General features: G+C 36.8%; 4 protein-coding genes across 11 annotated transcripts; 2 read left to right on the top strand and 2 right to left on the bottom strand.

Moving 5' to 3' along the window:
* Positions 1 to 178: 178 nt before the first annotated feature.
* LOC106335852 (polyadenylate-binding protein-interacting protein 4-like) lies at positions 179 to 8370 on the bottom strand. Of its 7 annotated transcripts, XM_013774496.1 has the most exons (25): positions 8133 to 8370; positions 7621 to 7795; positions 7418 to 7524; positions 7112 to 7296; positions 6825 to 6905; positions 6661 to 6712; positions 6220 to 6477; positions 5889 to 6104; positions 5084 to 5211; positions 4941 to 5001; positions 4789 to 4825; positions 4238 to 4521; positions 3578 to 3752; positions 3348 to 3484; positions 3029 to 3213; positions 2510 to 2690; positions 2193 to 2420; positions 2027 to 2118; positions 1883 to 1943; positions 1743 to 1773; positions 1241 to 1539; positions 1041 to 1166; positions 855 to 947; positions 606 to 716; positions 232 to 499 (listed from the first exon to the last, which is right to left on the bottom strand). In XM_013774496.1, exons 5-25 carry the CDS (start codon positions 6863 to 6865, stop codon positions 476 to 478), a joined length of 2820 nt encoding a protein of 939 aa, XP_013629950.1. In that variant the 5' UTR covers positions 6866 to 6905; positions 7112 to 7296; positions 7418 to 7524; positions 7621 to 7795; positions 8133 to 8370; the 3' UTR covers positions 232 to 475. The 7 variants fall into 7 exon arrangements, 6 of the variants coding, with proteins under 6 accessions (XP_013629946.1, XP_013629950.1, XP_013629945.1 ...); XM_013774492.1 differs by lacking the exon at positions 6825 to 6905 and having other exon boundaries at positions 179 to 499; positions 7621 to 7786; XM_013774491.1 differs by lacking the exon at positions 6825 to 6905.
* A 311-nt stretch (positions 8371 to 8681) lies between these two features.
* LOC106331604 (leucine-rich repeat extensin-like protein 3) lies at positions 8682 to 10348 on the top strand. Its single transcript, XM_013769993.1, has one exon. The coding sequence runs from the start codon at positions 9150 to 9152 to the stop codon at positions 9708 to 9710; it is 561 nt and encodes a 186-aa protein (XP_013625447.1). The 5' UTR covers positions 8682 to 9149; the 3' UTR covers positions 9711 to 10348.
* Positions 10349 to 11288: 940 nt separating this feature from the next.
* LOC106332484 (growth-regulating factor 5) lies at positions 11289 to 15363 on the bottom strand. Of its 2 annotated transcripts, none has more exons than XM_013770944.1 (5): positions 15301 to 15363; positions 14471 to 14902; positions 13874 to 14351; positions 13391 to 13785; positions 11289 to 11661 (listed from the first exon to the last, which is right to left on the bottom strand). In XM_013770944.1, exons 2-5 carry the CDS (start codon positions 14667 to 14669, stop codon positions 11636 to 11638), a joined length of 1098 nt encoding a protein of 365 aa, XP_013626398.1. In that variant the 5' UTR covers positions 14670 to 14902; positions 15301 to 15363; the 3' UTR covers positions 11289 to 11635. The 2 variants fall into 2 exon arrangements, with proteins under 2 accessions (XP_013626398.1, XP_013626399.1); XM_013770945.1 differs by having other exon boundaries at positions 11289 to 11643; positions 15301 to 15358.
* Positions 15364 to 18401: 3038 nt separating this feature from the next.
* LOC106330231 lies at positions 18402 to 21930 on the top strand. Its single transcript, XM_013768739.1, has 6 exons — positions 18402 to 19119; positions 19513 to 20283; positions 20362 to 20441; positions 20550 to 20744; positions 21162 to 21551; positions 21646 to 21930. The coding sequence occupies exons 1-6, from the start codon at positions 18402 to 18404 to the stop codon at positions 21928 to 21930; spliced, it is 2439 nt and encodes an 812-aa protein (XP_013624193.1).
* Positions 21931 to 22682: the final 752 nt, after the last annotated feature.

Genomic DNA, 22682 nt, shown 5'->3' with positions numbered 1-22682 from the left:
TATGCTAAACCGAGACTAAACAAGTTGTTTCCCACCATAATAGTCCATGCATATATGTATACATAGTAATAATTAATTTGATGTAAATAACAATGGTTCTGTTAGTTCATTCTTAAGCTGGAAAAGAGTTTTAACATTTCTTGTTTACATAATTTGTCTATTAAAGAACCTTAGAAAATTCATCAATTTCTATTCCACATTAAGGGAGTATGCAGTTAAGACACATGAGAATGACCTAAACTCTAAAATATGTACACCTTCAGATTCAAGAGAATACAAGTACATTGTTATGTTCTTTTGTTTTTTTCCTTTTAACACTAGATATTAAAATCCAATGGGGAATCTAAAAAGTAGAAAATGGTTCCAGTAATTGACTAAGCAAGAGAGAGAGAAAGGAGCATAAACCAAAACAGATTAGTTCGTTTAAGTCCTTCCTTCTCAGAAAAACAACATCATGGCCAACTGTTTATTACTCTCATCCTTGATTATGTGGATTTCCCTGTAAAACACAACAGAGAGAGAGAGAGAGAGAGATATCTCAGTATCCAAGAAGCAAAAACCAAAAAAAAACAAAAAAAGGGATGAAGAAGAGGGGAAATAATAACCGGCTGGTAAGGAGGAGGCAGCGGCATGTAAATCATATCCGGCGGCCTAGGTTGCTGACCTTGCATCATCAGCTCCTGACCTTGCATCATCAGCTGTTGCCACTGCTGATACTAAATATCACAACAAGTCCTTCATCATTACACTTCTTTTTCTAATTTCGTTAATATTTATTTACTTATTTTGGTTTTGTGAAGAGTGATACTGATGTATAATAGGTAGGGTTCTTCGTGATCTTAGTGTCTTCATACCTGGGGCGGTGCATTTGGAGGATAATAAGTTTGAGGATACTCGTGGCCAGGATAACGAAGAAGCTGCTGCTGTCCAGGATATTGCGGTTGAATCTGCATATATTTTTCACATGGCCAGAGTTTTAGAGACTTTTGCTTTGTTTCTTTTTAGTAAAAGTTAGGCTCTATAAAACAAAGTGAACTTACTCCATAACCAGCAGGCATTACAGGCATCTGCTGAACCGGTGGAGTTGGAGCAGCGTAGTAGAATGAGCCACCTGCAATTGGAGATTGAGGCCGTACAGGAGCTGGTGATTGCGATGGTTTGAATTCCTGATCAGACCCAATGACTTTTGATTAGTAAACACAACAAAGAATTTGAAACAAATCAAGTAGAAAAAGTAAACCTTTGCATTCGGGTTAAGAATGGACTTTTCTGATGACGGCAACGAACTAATTGACGAGCTTGGTGATGATAGTCCAGGACGAGTTGACGCCGACGGAGCTGGGCCGCTCTCTGAACCTCTTCTAGAAGCCGACTGACCAAAAGAGATTTCAGATTTTCTTTCACCAGAAACTTGACTGACTTGCCTTTCTTTCTCAGCAACAGTCATCGAAGCCGAGGAGGTTCCACCACCACCAAGATTTGCACCTTCTTCGATATCTATATTCCAAACACAATATTTTCTCAACAGGTCACCACTGCCTGTGTACAAAAGCAACTTTTTCTAGATTCCATTTGGCGACTTTAAAAGAGGTAACGATCAGTGGAACATTACAGAGCGCCAGTAGATAGTCAGTTGAGATCAACGTGAAAATAAATATTAGTTTCAGGCCGAGAGAAAAACTATGAGCCATGCTTTTAAAATTGAAAAGAGGAACAAAGAGTAAGAAAGAAGTAGCATGTACCTCCATGACCAGAAACTGATGCCTCAGGTGACTGTGTAAATACAAAACAAAGCCAAAGAAACAATGTTAAAAAAATAATAGAAGAACGCCAAACGCAATCATTGATTAAACATGCATAATAAACATGGAGTTGAATTTACTCTGTTACTGCGGGCAACCTCTGGATTATTGTTGTTTCTTCGCTCACCCAACTGCCTCTCACTGTTATGTCAAGAGAAACTCTCAATGTAAGAGAAGTCTTTTAGATGATTAAAAAGTCCGTAGCCTAATGGCAAAAAAATGACCTGATACTGCTGCCTTGGGCTGGAAAATCCTTGGACCGCTGTTCAGAGGGAAGGTGACCAGCGTGATCATCAGATATCGAGCAGCTCTCACCCTGATTGAAAATGAATGGTAAATATCAACAACCGTTCTGCTCGACACTACTTTCAAAAAAGAAGTCAACCATACCCCATAACCCTTGCCACTAGAAGAAGTTGGCTTCTGGCCACTAGAAGAAGCTGGCTTCTGGACAATAGAAGTAGATGAACCACCGAAAGTCTGATCGTTGCAAGTGTCCAGCAATTTCTCGTCTTCCTCATCAAACCCACTATCATCAAATCCATCAACTCGACGGACAGCTGAGTATTTAGCTTCCTCGTCAGTGTCAAATTTCTCATTAACTTGAAGGCCTCTTTCCTGCAGGCATGGAAATTAGAGATCTAGAGTTATATAACAACAACAAAAATGTAGAGATCAAGTTGCGCAAATAAACTCCCCAAAATCACCTCTGCTACATGAAGATCTCCGGTATTTTCACCCTCAATCTCTCTCGCTATCTCTCCGGCTTTCTCTTCCAGCTCTCTAGTCCGAAGACCTCTGTCAAGTGGTGTGGTATACATTTCCTCATTGAAGGTGCTCTTTACTCCAAACCGTTCCTGATTCACCTTAAACTGATCCCATCCCCCACTGCCAGCAAATAGCCATGTTGTGAGAGATATGGAAACCGCAATCTTCCTAATCTTATGGACAATTCACCAAGGGCTCTTCCTCTCAATATATTATATGCTTTCAATAAACAAAAATCTTGCTCAACAGAGAGATAGAAAGATAATAGCTTTCCAAAAGGAAGATCTCCAATCAGCCTAATGTGGAAGCACAAAAATAATCCATTCGTTTCATTCCCACATTCTCTCGTCTAAATTGTTCAGATAAGAAACCGTGGTCTTAAGAATCTAGCTAACAAATTTGCATATGAAGCATCCAATAGATAAATTTGCATGAAATCAAAATATGTATGTATATACCGTTTCCAAGGCTTATCAAACACATTATCCAGACCCTCAGGAGCTTCACCATCAGGTACCCAGGGTTTTAGCTCTCTTCCCTGATCAACACGACAGGACTTTGATATAGAAGAATCCGTCAAAAGCTCCACCGACTTCTCACTCTGAACGGCTTTTAACTTGCCGTCACTGAATACGGAGAGATCCTAACACCAACATCAATCATAAAAGGAATGAAAATATCAAATCTCAGCGTAATGTCCCTTCCCTGCCATATAACGCATTAAGATAAACTTAAACAGAAATAAAGTTCGCATATAATTAATAAAAGGAAGCACACCTTAGCTACAACTTGCAGAAGCTCATCCGCAGGAATAATGAATGTCTTGTAAGGTGGCTTTCTGACAAACTGGGAACGAGATTTATGCCCTGGTAAAGTACCGTCTTTAACCAGGGATGCCATCTTTAGAACAATTCCTGGAAGTTTCAAGAAATTTAGAAAAGAAATAGTAGTGTTTTCCTGTGCTTCACATATCTAAGAAAGTGAACAAATTATGATCAGAGCCTCACCAAAATCCTTCTTCACATCAGCAGCATGAAATATACCACTATAAATCGATCCATTTTTAAGATGCGCTTCCACGAGATGCCCAATCATACATGTCGTGAGGTACACTAAACTATCCCGTGAATGCCTCTTCAAGCTTCCATCTTCCACACTCATTGTAGCCTTAAACTGTTCACACTAAGAACGATAGGGAGTTGAAAAAATAGCATCTTGGTGAATCCACAGACAAAACTGCTCAGCGAAAGTTATAGTGGTATGAATGAAGAGTAGTGTCGTGTTCAGCATCTTCACCAATATAATCTTGTTACCATTATGCTACTCTTCCATCTATACCATTGGAACCCATGATTAATATCTTACGGGAAAATACAATCAAAAGAATAGCCTCGCCATCACAGAACAAAATAAACATAAACAAGAGCCGGACTGCATCAGAAAACAGTGGAACCTTTGAGAAAAACAGATGTAGTGTTGATTATTCTGCACGAAAATGTGAACAGCAGTAAAGGAAACAAAAAACCATAGCGTGTCGGCACAAACATGATACCAAATAACTGTCAAGATGCTTAGACGCAAAGAAAGGAAAGCATTGATACAATCATCAGCATCAATTCAACCAACACTTTATCAAAGTTTGAACAAATCAAGTAGAAAAAGTAAACCTTTGCATTCGGGTTAAGAGTGGACTTTTCTGGTGAGGGCAACGAACTAATTGACGAGCTTGGTGATAGTCCAGGACGAGTTGACGTCGGTGGAGCTGGGCCGCTCTCTGAAATTCTTCTAGAATCCGACTGCCCAAAAGCGCTTTCAGATTTTGTTTCACCAGAAACTTGACTGACTTGCCTTTCATTCTCAGCAACAGTCTTCGACGCCGAGGTTCCACCGCCACCTTCTTTGATGTCTATATTCCAAACACACAACATTTTCTTAACAGGTTCGCCACTGCCTGTGTACAAAAGCAACTTTTCTAGATTCCATTTGGCGACTTTAAAAGAGGTCATCATCAGAGTGGAACATTACTGACGGCCAGTAGATAGTCAGTTGAGATCAACGTGAAAATAAATATTAGTGTCAGGCAGAGTGAAAAAATGTGAGCAGCCTTCTACGTGTAGCACAGGAAAACAAGTTCAGACTTCTGTGGGCATTCAAATCGGATAAACAAATATAGTGGCGTGCAGATATAGAAAAAGAGTAAGAAATAAGTGGAATATACCTCCATGACCAGAACCAGAAACTGATTTCTCAGGTGTCTGTGTAAATACAAAAGGAAGCCAAAGAAACAATGTTAAAAATAATAGAACAACGCCAAACGCAATCACTGAATAAAGTAATAAACATGCATAATCAACATGGAGTTGAATTTACTCTGTTACTGTGGGCACCCTCTGGATTATTGTTGTTTCTTCGCTCACCCAACTGGCTCTCACTGTTTTGTGAAAAGAAAATCCAACTGTGAAAGAAGTTTTTTCGATGATTAAAAGCCCATAGCCTTATGGCAAAAGAATGACCTGGTACTGCTGTCTTGGGGAGGAAAATCTTTGGACCGCTGTTCAGAGGGAAGGTGACCAGCGTGATCACCAGGTATAGAGCAGCTCTGATCTGCATTTGTTTCATTCTGAAAGGGCTGACTCTCACCCTGATTGAAAATGAATGGTAAATATCAACAACTGTTCTGCTAGAAAATACTTTCAAAAAAGAAGTCAACCATATCATATACAAGAAGCAGTAGTGTGGTGTTCAGCATCTTCCCCAATATAATCTTGTTACCGTTATGCTACTCTTCCATCTATACCATTGAAACCCATGATTACTATCTTACGGGAAAATACAATCAAAAGAAGTGCCGGATTCATGCATTAGAAAACAGTGGAATCTTTGAGAAAACCAGATGTGAACAGCAGTAAAGGAAACAAAAAACCATAGCGTTTCGGCCCAAACATGATACCAAATAACTATCAAGATGCTTAGACGCAAAGAAAGGATGGCATTGATACAATCATCAGCATCAATTCAGCCAACACTATCAAAGCTACCCTTCAACATAAATACTCAGAATGTAAAATGGAGAAGTGCAAGAAAGCAAGCAGTGTACCAACAACATTGTGCTCCGTTCTTCTAAAAACTATCGTATGAAAACAGAGAAGACCAGTCAATCCAAAGAAAGGTCATCAAAACAATAATATATTTTTAACTTCTCGTCTTATGTATCTATGATTTAGGTTCTTGGTTTGAACCCAAAGCTTTTAGCATACACAACTCGATAAAACAAGCAGGACCATAGTAAAAAGTGCAAAGGAACAGAAGGTTACATACTGCCTGAGACCACGCAATTTCAGGATTAGCTTCTGTGTATTCTCCAAAGAAATAACTGATGGCGTCTTCTTGATTCCACTTGCAGTGACTAAGGCAAGCTTCTGCGTCTTTTCTAGACGCTACAATAACCACATCGCAGAATGATTTGACAATCGAACTCATACTTGACGACAGCGCCTCAGCAGATTCCTTAACGGGACTTGTACTATCTTGAATCTGAATGGACAGATGGAAGCAGTATATACATCAACACTGAGAATGGCAACTCAAAGAGAGAGAGAGACCATCAAGAAAACACATCGAGAAAAGAGCAAGTCAGAAGGTTACATACAGCTTCTGTGTAATCTCCAAAGAAATAACTGATGGCGTCGTCTTGATTCCACTTGCAATTACTGAGGCAAGCAATAGCGGCTTCTCGAGACGCTCCAGTCGCCACTTTGAAGAATGATTTGATACCTTCCTCTTTCCACTCTTCAGGCCTATACGTCAGCTGACTTGAACTCATACTTGAGGGTGGCGCCTCAGCAGATTCCTTGCCGGGCGAATTTTCTTCTTCCACAGTTTGAACAAGACTTGTACTTTCTTGAACCTGAATGGACAAAGTATATGCATCAACACTGAGAATGGCAACTCAAAGAGAGACCATCAAAGTAAAAACTAAAAGAGTAACTTTCTTCATTGCAAGGTTATGTTTTAAGCGAACACAAATATCGAGAAAACACTAAACCCTACAGCAAGCCAGAATCATACAGAGCAGAGAAAGAGAAGATACCTTTAGTTGAAATGACACCATTAGAGGTGTAGCTTTGAGCACTTGTTCTTCACTGTACAGACATACAAGACACGTATACTCAGCTACCAATAATCTATGCTCAAGATTATGAGGGTAGAGGGATAAAGAAAAGGACTTTATCATTCTCCAGCGATCATATATACCTTAAAGGCTTAAACTGCAGTCTTCCTACTCTTATGGACATTCACCAAGGGATCTTTCTCACAATATACTATATGCTTTCACTAAAAAAAAAATCTAGCTCAACAGAGAGATAGAAAGATAAAAGCTTTCCAAAAGGAAGATCACAATCAGCCTAAAGATAGAAAAATAATCCATTCATTTCATTCCCACCAGTCTCTCGTCTAAACTGTTCAGATAAGAAATAAATTTGCATAGAAGCATCCAATAAATAAATTTTCATGAAATTCAAATATGTATACATACATACCTTTTGCAAGACTCATCAAACACATTATCCAGACCCTCAGGAGCTTCACCGTCAAGTACCCTGGGTTTTCGCTCGCTTCTCTGAACAACACGACAAGGCTTCGATATAGAAGAATCCGTCAAAAGCTCCACCGACTTCTCCCTCTGAACGGCATTTAACTTGCCGTCACTCACTACGGAGAGATCCTAACACCAACATCAATCATAAAAGGAATGAAGATATCAAATCTCAACGTGCAATGTAACGCATTGACATAAACTTGAACAGAAACAAAAGTTCGCATGTAATTAATAAAAGGAAGCACACCTTAGCAACAACTTGCACAAGCTCATCCGCAGGAATAATGAATGTCTTGTACGGTGGCTTTCTGAAAGTACCGTCTTTAACCAAGGATGCCATCTTTAGAACAATTCCTGGAAGTTTCAAGAAAAGGCAAGACATAGTAGTGTTTTCCTATGCTTCACATATCTAAGAAAAAAAACAAAAAAAATTCTCATTCAGAGCCTCACCAAAATCCTTGTCCACATCAGCAGCATGAAATATACCACTATAAACCGATCCATTTTTTAGATGCGCTTGCACGAGATGCCCAATCATACATGTTGTGAGGTACACTAAACTATCACGCGAATGCCTCTTCAAGCTTCCGTCTTCCCCACTCATTCTAGCCTTAAACTGTTCAAACTAAGAACGATAGGGAGTTGGAAAAAAGTAAAACAGATAGCTTGATAAAAGTAATTTTTACGGAAACAATATTTTCTCAAATTTTGATAGTTAGATCTAACCGCTATGCGAAAGTTACATCTAAATCCATGAATCGATCTAGTAAGACAAAAGCGCATATCATATAAATGAAGCAGTGGTATCGTGTTCAGTATCTTCCCCCAATATAATCTTGTTACCATTATGCTACTCTTCCACCTGAATCAACCAAATTCTCAAAATCCTCCCCGATAACGCGAAAGAATAACGGAGCAACGTACAAATCCAGAGATAAGCGCCTAATAAGATTATTCAATACCTCAAAAACTCTATCCCGATTAGAAACCAAATCGCCGGCGCAAGTGTAGGCGAATGCACCGAAGAGGGACGAGCTCGATTGCTTCCGACGCGGCGAGTTAGGGTTTAATACAGAGCTAAGCTTCGCGCGGAGAGGAGTGACGGTAAACGATTCACCACCATGAATCTTGGAGAAAACGATAGTCGGAGCTGAGTGAGAGTAACTGCTTCTTCGCAGAGTGATGAAAAGAAAGAAGAGCGCTAGCTACAAGAAACCGATCGTTAATCACCTACGGAGAAGTGCAGCGTAAACCAATATGGTCTCTGCTTCCTTAGTGACCGTGTAGATTTGAGCGGGCAATTAACTGTGTTTGGGCCCAATTAACGTTGGGCTCACTTGAATTTTTCTCAATTAATTATCTATAAGGGTAAACTAGTCATTTTGAGCCAATCCAATTACTGATTTTTTGCGGGCCGTGACACTAGGCCCATTAACAATGTATGAGGGCCTACGAGGTCAAAGGATAGACAATTGGATCCCGCAGTTTTACAGCAAAGAGAGGTTGTTAAAATCAAAAATCTACATTTTCTCCTCAATCTCTCTCTTCCTCCCTCCTCCAGATTTAGCCCTAAACCGTTACTTGCCCCCCTCTCTCCCCTCTCTGGATTTTCCCGGAAAATTAAACCAGAAAGTTTTCCTCGTATTCGGTCTCTGATAATTCGCTGACCCCTCTCCATGGAATCCGATTCGTCGATTTAGGGGAGATACAGAAACCTCTAACCTAGTTGCTCCCAGCTCCCTTGGTCAGATTCGAGATTCCTTGATTCTTGCTTGCTTCTCGACTTAATCAGGAAACAGGGAGAGGGAGAGGAAGAAACGGAGGAGAAACTCTTTCCCTCGATTTCTCTCCTGAATCAACAAACACCAATCGTCTTCTTCTTCCGTTGACCAGATCTTCCATGCTACAATCCGATTCAACTATGCGCTGAACGGCAAAAGGAAGAAGAGTCGTTTCGTTTCGATCTGGATCGGTGATTAATGGAGTTTTTGAATTTGAATGTTTTACTTCTCGGTATGATTCTCAGCTTCCTCTTCGTCCAATCACAACAAGGTCAAGCTCAAACTGTATCACCACCTCCTCCTCTGCTCCAGAATCTCTCGCCTCCTCCTCCTCCGCCATTGAAACAATCAGGAGACAATACACCGCCACGTCCTCCTCCACCGAGTCCTCAAGCTAACACGCCTCCGCCGCCTCAAAACAGCATTGGCATTCTCATTGCTCCTCCGCCACCTCCTTCACCGTCACCACCGCCTCCGCCTCATTCTCCACCTTCACCATCGCCGCCGATTCCAAAACCCCCTCCTCCGCCGCGTGCTTTAGCTTCTCCTCCACAACCTAACAGAAACAAATCACGGAGGCTACGGCCGCCATCTCCACCGCCACCACGGATCTTCAAGCAGCCGGAGAAGAGTGGATTAAACACAGGGAAGACGGTGGGTCTTGTATTTGCTGGGTTCGCAGCGATGCTGCAGATATGCGTTGTTACCTTCTTGGTTTTCAAAAGAAAGCAGCTTTTAAGGATGACACATGCTTGCTGATTCCAAAGGGAGAAACTTTATTGAATTTTCATCATAGCCTTTCTCCCTCCTTATCGGATCATCAAGACTTCCTCTGTAAATGGGTACATTCTGGGTTTGACAAAGTTCATTTTTTTCTTTCTTTATAATATTTTTTTGTTCTTTTTTTAAGGTCGTGTAGGTTTTGTTTTTCATTTTTACGTGCCTAATGATGCTAACTAGAGTGAAAAACAGAGAGGTGTCGAGCGAGTGAGAAAGAACGAGTGGCTCTCAAGTCATGTAATATTGTTCTTTTAAGCCATTCTGTGAGAATGTTCAACACCAGAAAAAAAAAAGGATATATAATATCATTTTGTGAGTTCGTTCCTTTGAATATTCTTGTTTTACATTCTCAAAATGATTCAGGGTTGTACACAAATCCTCTGTTTATGCATATTGTGCGATATATCGTGTGATGTTGTAGTGAGAATCGTGGCAGAGTATGGTAGGAAGATTCAAGTTTCTTTCTCTATGTTTTGCTTTTCTTAGACACAACAGGTTATTTGTCAATTTCTCTCAGGTATGAGTTTGACGTTTGAGACATTTTTTTTTAGGTAGGAGGAACCGATTAGGCTGTAACCTGTAAGTGATAGCTCTTCAAAACAGAAAACAATGTTAAGGTTCTTTTGTCTTTGATAGCTCTTTGAAATTAGAATCAGAGAATGCTGAATCTTTGGTGTCGAAATCTTGGTTATGTACATTCTAGTTCTTCATCTTAATGTTGCAAAGTTCAAACTATAGAAAAGTCGTATGGAAAATGGGAATTGATAACCCATCTGGTTTTGCGGTCTGGTTTGTTTTGGTTAGAGAGCTAGTGGTATTTGAAGAGCTGTTGGCTAACACCGATCATGAGTAGTTTATATACTTTTTAGTTTTTAGGTAATTCCTGCTTGTTCTGAAAGTTTCATGACCAGATTCGGGTAACAGCATACTGGTACGGTCAGGACACATGGTTGAAGAAGATGATGATGTTGTTCCCTTCTTTGAAAGTGTTATAAGACGCGTTTTTTGCTTGGTATGACTGAGCAAAGATGTGCTGGTTTTGATCTGGACCTGTTTCCGTTCACGGAATCTTCGTTGGCAACAAGCCTTTTTAGATGCTCACCATTTAGATAAATATATTATAATAGTATGAAAATTGGAATAGAATAATAATTATTGTGATAATGATTCCAAGTAATCATACGCACGTAAAACTTTTATACTTAAGAGTCAATGATGTTGATCTTTTTAACTCGTCTTCGTTCCTTATGCTTAAGAAGCACATGCATGGAAAGGAAGCAACCATAAGTTGTTTATGATTGCTTGTTCTTCCCTGAACGACAAAATCTATAATGCTTTCATGTTAAATATTTTAATAACTTACTCTGTAAACGTCATTTGACCTGTGTTTAATCTCAATATACATTTATTTGCTTTATCCAGAATCTTCGTAATTTCAGATTAAGCTATGATTATTACCCCTTTTCAAATGTTTTTTTTTTTTTGAAAAAAGGCTTCCCCTTTTCAAATGTTTAGCCTACATCTTTTTTATACAGTATTATTTAACATGTAATCGCAAATAAAATAATTTCATAAGTAAGCAATTAAAGATGCTTGCGTCCTAAAAAACAAATCGATATATATAGTGTTTCTTTCAGCTACAACCAAATAAAATAAAACGATAAGAAAACAGTAGCTGGAGAAAAGCCAGAGAAACACAGATATAGATGTCGGATCACTTTTCTTGTTGGACCTCTAAACACAAAACATAGATACAATTGAGAGTTCAGACATAAATGTACACATACAGGGTCTCCGTAAACAGTGTGTTGTTCCAATGTCCCACGGAAATAGATGAAATGTGACCCTTCAACGTTTCAAACTTGTGTGTGTTGGTGCAGACCCGTCATTGATCCTATCTGACCTTATTCAGCTACGTGAGAAATCAAAGCTAAATTATTAAAAACAATCAGTAAATTAAAATTGTTATCCCCTGTCTATTGATAAAGAAACATTTAAAAAGTTATAACACGTAGTTTATATTAATTAAAAAAATATCATTCTGACTTGTCACGTAATTGGAATGCTAATTTTGATTACTCGGCGGTTTGAGAATCAATTGAGAATTTTGTTAGTCCAAAATTAAATTGCTAGGAAATGTTATATTATATAGTATGTTCATTATGGACAATTCATTTATCACATTGAAATTATTATATATTATTTCCTTAAATAAAACCTACGAAATTACCTAATGTAATTAAGATATATATAGAAATTAATGATTTTAAATAATAAAGATTTGCTAACAAACGGAATACTTTCTATCATTTTTGTTTAATTATTTATTATTAAAATAAATTACACAATTACATTAATCATATAATAAAAATTTAATTTTTTTTATATATGTAGTATTTTGAATTTTTCAAAACGAGTATAAATTACTAAAATTGTTAAAAGTTTCACATAAACTTTTGTGATCAAGGTTTAATTTTTTTTCTATAATAAAATACAATGATTATAAAATCATATGAATAAATAATTTTATTTTAATAGGTGTTTATGTTATATATATATATATATATATATATATTTCATATTGTTTAAATTAAACTATTCATCGTATGAAAATGCATACTTATATTTTGATATCTGCGTTGAACATATATTGAAAAGTTAATATTTTAATTTTGAAATCTTCATTGTTTTTTTAAATGATTATAAATTATTGAAACCACTAAACATTTCACATTAAAAAAAAATCGTTGGTGTAAAGTTTTGTTATACAAATATGCAAATAATCATAAAATCATATGAGTAGAAATCTCATTTAATAAATATTCATATTAAAAATATACTATATATATGTTAATATCATTTAAATTTAATTATATATCATATACGATAGATAAATTGATTGTTTTGATTTATTTATCCTAAAAATGATTGTGAATAAACAACAGCGGTCGTTTGATTTATATGCGCACACCAATTTATTACATAATAGTAATTGATTTCTTAGTTATTTAATATATAATAATTATTTTATTATTTAATAATAGGCAGAAAAACATAAAATAAGTAATAAATATAAAATATTTATTCTGCACAATACGCGGATCTTAACATAAGTATGTATCTCTTTAATAATTTTAGATCTTAAACATTTTCTAAATCTCATAGCAAAACAAAATAACGAAATGAAAATAAACTCAAAAATCAATATTTATATCGAGCAATAACCAAAATGAAAAAAGTGACACAAAAATAAGAAAAATATCGAAGATAGATAGGATTGACAACGTAAACTTCTGTTGACCATAATTAATTTTTAAATTTCTCAATCATGATATAAAAGTGAGCTGACATAGTTTCATTGTAACCAAATAGTAGGCCTGAGATTCTTGGGCATAAACGTTAGGTTCTTTTGAGATTAGTGATTTTTTTACCTAAAATATTTTTAAAAATGGGATCATCTCATAAGTAAACAAATTATATAATTAACAAAAAAAATTAAAAAAATTGTTTAAGAGCCAAAAATATTAATTCGATTAAGAATATAAATTTTATATTTCCATACGATATTTCTTAAATAATTTTCATATAAATTCACCATGGGCAAGGCTAAGTCTTATCCTAGTTATCTAGCTATTAGCACATATAAGATAGAAGATTACCAGTGTCGAGTCTTGACTGGGAAGAAAGGTCAAGCCAAGAATCTGAAGCGTTCTTGATCTGTGCCCAGTCCTCACCAAAGAAATGATGAAGAGACTTCTTTATTTTCGGTGAATCTTTCTCCTCTTCCTGATGACCTTGTCTAGATGTGTTTGAGAAGACGGTTCTTGTGGACTTGTTGAACTCGTCGGCCCCCAAAACGAAATGTTGTTGTTGTTGGTGATAATCTCGATGTCGAGATGATGAGGATGAGTATGTGTGATGATGATCAGAACTACTATCGTGGTAGGGATCATTCAATGCTGTTGCTAGCGCTTCTTGGTGATGGTATGGAGACTCTTGAAAGCTTTTAGAAGCTTCTGGGAAGAAAGTTCTCTCCCCAATCCCTTGAAAATGTCTGAAATCATAATTAAAACAAAGATTTTGTTATAATTAAAGATCATGGCTTCACAAAATTTTCAAGAATAAAAGACAAAGCACAGAACCTGAAGTCTTTGTGGTCAGTTTCAGAAGCTAAGACATTGAACTGAGAAGTAGATGTGTTTTGATGAAGTGACAAAGCAGAAGCATGCTCAAGAGTTTGTTGTTGTTTAGGTGAACAAGAAGAAGGATAAGGATAATCAAGAGAATGGTTGTTGAAGTAACCTCTACTATTACTACTACCAACACCAAACCTACTGTAAGTGTCAATGAAACTAGAGGAAGAAGAAGACAAGGTGGGGCTTATTGGGTTGTCTTTGTTGGGGAAAGAAAGAGATGGTGATGTTGAAGGAGCAGTTGTCTGATTCTGATCAAGAGCTTTCTTGGCACGGTTTCTTCCTCTGTGCATGTGTTTTTCACAATACTTTGAATCTGGGTGTGCTTCTCTTGAGCATCTCCACTTCTTACCATCTGTTCTTCTGCATCTTCCTGGTTCTGGATCCGGTTTTCTCCCTAATCCCATCTGGTAGTATCCCCACCCAACTGCATCATTCAATTAACCAAGAACCTAAAGTTATCATGATGTTTGATATAAAACCCTAGTTAAAACCTTAATTTAAATCAACAAAAATATAAAAATAATAATTAAGTTTAGGGCTTACTGGATTGGTGAGGGAGGAGTCTAGAGACCAAGGAAGAGTCCAAGCTTCTTCTAATCGAAAAGATGAGCTCAGGAGGGACAGGAACACCTGAGACCATGTACTTGTAAATTAGGGCTTGATGCTCCAGTTCTTGCCATTGTGTTGGTGTAAATGGAGGCCTGTCTATTGTTCTCCCACTAGTTCCGTTAAGGTTCATCATCTTTCTTCTTCTCTAGCTTTCCTCAAAGGGTTATGTAGCTTTCTTGATGGATTCAGAGATTAGCTAGGGCTCCTGAGTTTAGGACAGAGACAGACAAAGAAGACCACTTTCTGTCACTTTTTCCTCTGAATTGATCTCTCTCTCTCTCTAAACATATACTCCTCAGATGCAACTTGCATGCACACTAGCTAGCTTCTCCCTCTGCAGGAGGCCTGTCCCTCTTTTATATATACCTACTTTTATAGTTAGAGAGAAGATAAAAGTTATTACATAATGGAGATTACTATCAATTAGTCACACTCTATTACCATAAAACAATTTAAAATTAGGGTTTTGCATGGGGATTTTTTTAAAATAAAAGTCAAAGCATGATTTTATATTACTTAATATTTAACTGAAATATTTATATCACACAACATTCATAAAGTAAAATCTAAGAAATATATATAAATATATATATATATATATATAACTTTGTAAGGAATAAAAAAATTGTCAGATGACGAGGACCAGAGCTTTTAAGGAGTTTTGCCATGTTGTGTAAAATCAAAACAACATTAAAATATCCAATATTGTAAGTGTTATAATAGGTAGATAAAATGTAAGGAAGGGAAGAAGAGTGTGGTCATACAAAGACTGGCAAATCTGAAGAGACTCTCAGGCACTTGATGCTCATGTCTCTGTTACTTCTTCTACAGCACTTGATGCTCATGTCTCTCTGACTACTCTTTCCTCACTTCCCAATTTTTTTCTCTCTCTTCACATCTTTCTTTAACATTAAACCCATAAATATGTTGTGTGAAATAAAAGTACATTGATTTTTGGTGGCAATCTTTTTTTCAACTGATAGATGTGTTGAATACAAATTGGTGAAGAGCTTCTTCTTGTATCTCTGCACAAATCTCGGACTCGAGAAGAAAGAACCAAAGTTTTTCTAACTAAAGATTAAATATTTAAGCTTTAAGCTTTAAGCTTTGCTTACTACAAAAACAAAACTAAAATCATAAGAGCACCCACAATAGTGAAAGATATGTCAGGTGGGGTTTTTGGCCAAATAATATTAAGTCTTATCCTGGAGTACCAACCAATAGGATCGTGTTATTTTATATTCGATATCTTTTAAAAAAGAAAACAAAATATTATCAAATTATATTATTTTTTAAAAATTAAAAAGTAAAAAGAAATAAATAAAAAATAGTAGTAATTACAAAAAATATATTTTTAACGTCGTCAGCAAAACATTAAACCCTAAATCTTAATCCCTAAACCCTAAAGCCTTGGGTAAACCCTAAACTCTAGGATAAATCTTAAACTCTAAATCAAAATCACTAAACACTAAAACACTCAACGGTTTAGGGTTTAGGATTTAGAGTTTAGAGTTTTAGGGTTTAGTGTTTTTATTTAGAGTTTAGGATTAATCCAAGGATTTAGGGTTTATCCAAAGGTTTAGAGTTTACCCAAGGGTTTAGGATTTACCTAAGGGTTTAGGGATTATGATTTAGGGTTTAGTGTTTTGCTGAAGACGTTAAAAAGATTTTTTTAATTCTTTTTTCTGTAGCTGCTATTTTTTTGTACTTTTTTTTAAAAAACATAATATAACTCGATAATATTTTGTTTCTTTTTTTAAAAGATATCGAATTTGAAATAATGAAATGATATTGGTTGAGGAATCTAAAGGTTCACCCTAGGGGATGAATCCAAGAATAACTCTTGTATATCTTCATATAATATAATTATATAATTAATTTTATATTCTGATGAGCTATGTAGAAAAATGTGGTATCTGTCGTTCTTTAGGTGTCACAAAATGGTAAATAAGGAAGAAAGAAAAATGTTTTATTTGTGAAGTAGAGAGCACGGAAGAGACCATTGGATAAAGAGGGGGACTAGGTTTGTTTGGTTGCAACTTGCAAGTGAAGTGAATACCTTTGTTTTTAAAAATAAATTGTGGAATATTTTGTCGTTTTTATTAAATATTTTTGCAGGCATTATATAGGTTTATAGAATAGGGAATAAGAAAGAAGAGAAAGACATGTGAAGAATCAGAAATAATATTGAGAGAGAGTTGGGTTCATTAAAAGAGAGTAAGACTGTTCACTACTCTGTTTGTTTCTCTGTCTCTTGTCACGTGCTCTGTCAGTTTCTCTCCTTTTTTGCGGCCCACTAGATTCTCTCTTCTTACACACCTACAATCTACAATCTTAATACATACAATAAATATATACTTGATTCACACACGGTCTTTCAAAAAAAAAAATCACACACATACATAGATTAGTTTGATATATACACGAGCCTCAAAATCTAGTGTTCTAAAACGTGTGAGGTTCATGTATATAAGAAGAAGTAGATGAAGAAGGTGGTAAATGGTAATCTATGTATTAGGAAGGTGGTAGATATTGACGATCGGGATGATGTGAATAAAGTAGATTAAGGGATACATGATCGTTTTTTGCGTGTGCATAATAAAGTAAAGAAAAAGGAGGTAAGACCTAAGGACTAAGAGCATCCACAATGAGACTTCTTAAGGGAATCCTTAGAGGATGTGAAGTTCACTTTTTTAGAGTTCGTGCAAAAAAGAATCCTTAAAATCCTTTGATAAGGATTGATCTTTACACTGTTCACGGGTCTCATTGACTACGTGGCGGCCCGGGAATGGGCATCTTTTTTTTTTTTTTTTTTTTAGAAAAATCCAAAAAATTCAAAATTAATCTGAAATGCCCTTGTGCTAAGGACTTCAATGAGTCTCACCATTGCGGATGGTCTAAGGGATATTTCCACTTTAGAGCATAACTTTCCATTTTAGTCATTCATATGGATCAACATAATCATCTTTTCTTCTTTTTTTTCCTTGCTCATTTTGGTTTTAGGAAACTAATTTGAAAATTGAGAATTATAGGATTATATGCAGTGGCGGTGGCAGCAATTTATTTTAGAGGGGTCAACTTGGTATTAGATATAATTGGCAGGGGTCAATAAACTAAGTACATCAATTTTTTTCTCTGAAAATACATGTATAATTTTCTTTTCACAAAAGTTTATATGCACTACAAGAAAACAAAGAGGTTCCCGACGGAATTCCCCACGGAAAAAAATCGGTCGGTATTTACTGAGAGAAAACCGACAAATATTGGTCGGAATACATTTCCCGAGAACTCGTCGGGATGTCATTGATATTTCCCGACCGAAATTCGACGACCCAAAATTCGTCAGAAAATATCGAGGGGTTTCTGACAATAATAAGCTCGTCGGTAACTTACCGACATATTCCCGAGGAATAAATCTATCTGTTAAGTGACAGTTGAGATCTCCGACCGTTTACCTACGCACTCCGTAGGAATATCAAGTTTGTCAGTAATCCGTCGGTAAATACCGACAGATTCTCGACGGATAATTTAGCAGTTTTATGACCGTTTGATAATTAAAAATTCCCTACGGATTCTCGACCCAAACATCCGTCGGTAATCTATCAACTTTTTTCTATAAATAACGTCTTTCCCTCATTCATTCATTCACAACTTAAATCAGAGCAAAAAAAACATGGTTTCTTACAATTATTTTCGTTCTTGGATGGATCAACCTCATATGGATCCAAATACAAAGCTACTTACGGAAGAATATTCACGTGGTGTTCAAGAATTCATGGCGTTACTGGAACGACTACCGGAAGCACCAAACGGTAAGTTGATATGTCCATGTTCTATTTGTAAAAATAATAGAAAAATTAAGAAGATGGATATCTGGAGGCATCTATATTTAAAAGGGTTTATGTCGGGTTACAAGAGATGGTATCTTCATGGAGAACAAATATTAGATTATGCTAGTACTAGCGAACCTCAGACTGTGGATAGGGTAGATGAACCTAGCACGGATGGAGATTTTGGTTTAGGTACTATGCAGATGGTAAATAATGCATATAGAGAAAATTTTCCTTCTCAAGAAGAGGATGAAGATAGACGAGAAGTACCCAATTTAGAAGCTATGAGATTTTTTGAAATGCTAGATGCAGCGAAACAACCATTATACAAAGGGTGTAGAGATGGTCATTCACCTTTATCATCTGCAAGTAGATTGATGACGCTAAAAACAGACTATAATTTGGCTGAAGAATGTGTGGATGCGATTGTTGATTTTGTGCGCGATGTTCTACCTGAAGATAATCTTGCACCCGGTTCATACTATGAGGTTCAGAAATTGGTTGTTGGGCTTGGTTTACCGTATCAGGTGATAGATGTGTGCATCGATAACTGCATGATTTATTGGAGAGAGGATGAGAACCGGAAAAAGTGTAAATTTTGTCAAAAACCTCGGTTCCAGGAGACAAGCGGAAGAGTTCCGGTTCCATATAAACGAATGTGGTATTTGCCGCTGACAGAAAGATTAAAGAGGCTATACCAGTCTGAACGCACAACAGGAACAATGAGATGGCATGCAGAGCATTCTACAGATGGTCAGATTACACACCCTCCAGATGCAAAAGCTTGGAAGCATTTCCAATCAACATATCCTGAATTTGCGTATGAGAGAAGAAATGTCTACATTGGATTATCTACAGATGGTTTCAGCCCTTTCGGAAAGCATGGAAGACAATATTCTATATGACCAGTCATTCTGACACCTTACAACTTACCGCCAAATTTGTGCATGCGGCGAGAGTTTTTGTTCCTCTCCATTCTTGTCCCCGGTCCAGAGCATCTTAAGACATCACTTGATGTGTTTCTTCAGCCATTGATATATGAGCTGAAATTACTATGGGAGCATGGTGCTCGTACATATGATGTTTCGTGCAAAGAAAACTTTCAGATGCGAACAGTCCTTATGTGGACAATAAGTGATTTTCCAGCATATGGTATGTTATCTGGATGGGCGACTCATGGGAGGCTCTCTTGTCCATACTGCCAAGACAACACAGATGCTTTCCAACTAAAACACGGACGAAAGACGTGCTGGTTTGACTGTCACAGGCGATTTCTCCCACATGATCATCCATATCGTAAGAGTACGACATTATTTACGAAGAATAAGAAGGTATTTGACAGTCCACCTCCTGAAGTTAGTGGGACTTATATAGTGGAACAGTTAAGAGATTTCGGTGTTGAGAGCACGCCAGAGTTAGGTGGAAACGGACATTACCCAGTCGGCGGTGTTGGAGAATATCACAACTGGCATAAGAAGAGTATTTTTTGGGATTTGCCATATTGGGAAAATCATTTGTTGCGGCATAATTTGGATGTCATGCATGTTGAGAAGAACTTTTTCGACAATTTGATGAACACTATCCTTAATGTCCAAGGCAAGACAAAAGATAACTTGAAGTCTAGATATGATTTGGTTGATATTTGTTCTCGAAGTGAACTTCATGTTGATGCGCAAGGAAAAAGTCCTCCTCCCATTTATCGATTGGATGCAGCTGGGAAGGCAGAGCTCTTTGATTGGATTATACATGGCGTCAAATTTCCAGACGGCTACGCATCTAACTTGCGTAATTGTGTTGATAAAAATGAAGGAAAGTTTATTGGTATGAAAAGCTACGACTGTCACGTGGTGATGCAGCGTCTCCTTCTGTTTGCCTTTTCTGGACTATTACCACGAAAGGTGCATGAAGCAATTGCAGGTATATTTTATATTAACAAATTATCATTAAATAAATAAGGATTTATATTTACTTACATATTTGGTATTTCACTTGCAGGTATAATTGTTTTCTTTCGTGATTTATGCACGAGATCAGTCACAGTAGATGGAGTTCGCAATTTGAAGGATAACATACCTGTGATTCTTTGCAACCTCGAGACAATATTTCCTCCATCATTTTTTGATGTTATGGAACATCTTTGTATTCATCTCGCAAGAGAATTGGAACTTGGTGGTCATGTGCAGTATAGATGGATGTATGTTTTCGAGCGGTATATGTTTCATCTGAAGAAGATGGTCAAAAATTTAAGTAAGATCGAGGGCTCTATAGTGGCACAGAGCATCAATGAAGAAACATCAAACTTTGTTGAATACTATTTCCCATCTGAAGTTCGAACAAAAAGTCGAAGACCTAGCCGCCATGATGACAGAGGTGAAAAGGCAAGTTACTATGTTTCCGTTCCAAACATGTTCACACAAATTGGGCGACATAGTGGAAAATCGAAAATCCAAAGACTTACTGAGGCTGAACGTACGCATTTGCAAACATATCTACTCACCAACTGTGAAGAAGTTCTTCCATATGAGAGGTACATACAAAAAAAAAATTGAAAACAATATTGTACAAATTGAGAATTATTTTTTTACATATTATGTCTAACATTTGTGTACTCGTGTACAGGAAATACATGGCAGAAATGCGTTCTCAGTACAGGATGCGACATAAGATCAACTTGAACACCCAAAGCAAACCCAATTTGCGGGATGGCTTTCGAAATATGTAGGTTTTTTTATTAATAAATTGAAGCTTAATGATATAAAATATTTAACTTCGACTATAAACTGTATTTTTAATAGGTTGCACATTGTCTAGACTGTGGGCAACACATTGATGACTGGTTACGTGAGTTTGTTTACGGCCCAGACTATGTAGCGAAGTCATATCCGAGATATTGCAGTCGGGGATATTCATTTGCAGTTCAAAAGGATGGCAGTTCGAGGAGAACCAATGATTCTGGTGTTTCCTCGTCATCTGGTGATGATGTGTACTACGGTAACATATGCGAAATTTTGGAAATTTGGTTTCCGGGAATGATAGGATTGAGGTGCACGATATTCTATTGTGATTGGTACGACTACACTCTTGGCCGTGGAGTGGAGATAGACGCATTTGGTGTTAGATCAGTACATTTGCAACGGAAATTACAGTATTACGATCCATTCATTCTTGCTTCACAAGCTGATCAGGTTTGTCGTCTTTGAATTCAATTTGGTTTCATGAGTAATAATATTAAAATATAAATCTATATATATACTGAGTTATTATGCTTCGTTTTTTCAGGTTTGCTATATCCGTTATCCACGGGTTAGGCAGAGAGATGATCCTTGGATCACTGTAACGTCAATCAATCCAAGAGGGCGAGTAGAAGGAGTTTCTGAGCCATTGCAACCAAACTCTAGCAGCCATCTATATCCTACTGAGGATTTAGCAGCTGTTGAACTTGTTGTTGATTTAACCCGTTTTGGAGAAGATGATGTTGTGCACTCGGAATCAGAGGCCGAGATTGGAGAGTATGGCAACGATTCAGATTCATGTTCTTCTGATCCTTCTTCAGATTCAGAGTAGATCAAAATACTTGTATTGTATTAATTTTTTCTTCAGATTCAGAGTAGATGAAATAAACTTGAACTACTTTCTATATTTTTATGCAATCTCATTTTATAATCACTTATTTAAAAAATAGTTATTTTAAAATCAATTTTATGAAATCCCATTTATAATCACTAATTTAATATGGTCGTCTTTAAAAACCATTTTTATGATATCCCCTTTTATAATCACTTATTTAATTTGTATGTCTTTTAAAATCAATAAAACATAATCCGTCGGCGATTCATAGGGGATACGTGGATATTTTTATATATGGCATTTAATGTAATGTATTCTTACGGATTCGGTTGACGGTGGATTATTGACAGATTGGTTTACAATGTTTAGATCATGTCTGGTGTCATACAACCTTATATATGGTTTGTATAACCCACAAACAATATTGAGAACCAAATTATAACGGTTACAAGACACCGAAACCCCAATCTGTAGGAACTCCGAAGGTACGCAGAAGGTAGTCCGTAGGTAATTTGTGAGGAATTGACGTACAAGTACCCACGGATACCCGACGACATGGGGTTTTGTAGACCAATCAATTTACATGCAAAAAGATGGGTATACCCTACCGATTCCCGACGGATAAACATCTTTTGCAAGTTTTCGGAGACCAATGAAGATCAATAACCAACAGTTTACCGACTGATTACGGTTCGGCCTATATTTTGTCGGTAAGCGGTCGGTAATTTGCCGGTTATCGAAATAAACCC

This window comes from Brassica oleracea, chromosome C3 (assembly GCF_000695525.1).
Source record: "Brassica oleracea var. oleracea cultivar TO1000 chromosome C3, BOL, whole genome shotgun sequence".
NCBI lineage: Eukaryota > Viridiplantae > Streptophyta > Magnoliopsida > Brassicales > Brassicaceae > Brassica > Brassica oleracea.
Note: the sequence above shows the minus strand (reverse complement) of the source record. Positions and strands in the feature narration are given on the sequence as shown.

Excerpts from the sequence above, each read along its gene's own strand:
- LOC106335852 (XM_013774492.1), bottom strand. The coding sequence starts at position 7,774 with ATGAGTGGGGAAGACGGAAGCTTGAAGAGGCATTCGCGTGATAGTTTA. Across the intron at positions 7,297-7,417 it reads TTGTGCAAGTTGTTGCTAAG|GATCTCTCCGTAGTGAGTGA; the intron begins GTGTGCTTCCTT and ends TGTTGGTGTTAG. Across the intron at positions 948-1,040 it reads TAATGCCTGCTGGTTATGGA|ATTCAACCGCAATATCCTGG; the intron begins GTAAGTTCACTT and ends AAATATATGCAG.
- LOC106331604 (XM_013769993.1), top strand. The coding sequence starts at position 9,150 with ATGGAGTTTTTGAATTTGAATGTTTTACTTCTCGGTATGATTCTCAGC.
- LOC106332484 (XM_013770944.1), bottom strand. The coding sequence starts at position 14,669 with ATGATGAACCTTAACGGAACTAGTGGGAGAACAATAGACAGGCCTCCA. Across the intron at positions 13,786-13,873 it reads ACTGACCACAAAGACTTCAG|ACATTTTCAAGGGATTGGGG; the intron begins GTTCTGTGCTTT and ends TTATGATTTCAG. Across the intron at positions 11,662-13,390 it reads CCAGTCAAGACTCGACACTG|CTTTGATTTCTCACGTAGCT; the intron begins GTAATCTTCTAT and ends TTAATAATTTAG.
- LOC106330231 (XM_013768739.1), top strand. The coding sequence starts at position 18,402 with ATGGATATCTGGAGGCATCTATATTTAAAAGGGTTTATGTCGGGTTAC. Across the intron at positions 19,120-19,512 it reads TGCAGAGCATTCTACAGATG|CATATGGTATGTTATCTGGA; the intron begins GTCAGATTACAC and ends GTGATTTTCCAG. Across the intron at positions 20,442-20,549 it reads ATTTGAAGGATAACATACCT|TATAGATGGATGTATGTTTT; the intron begins GTGATTCTTTGC and ends GGTCATGTGCAG.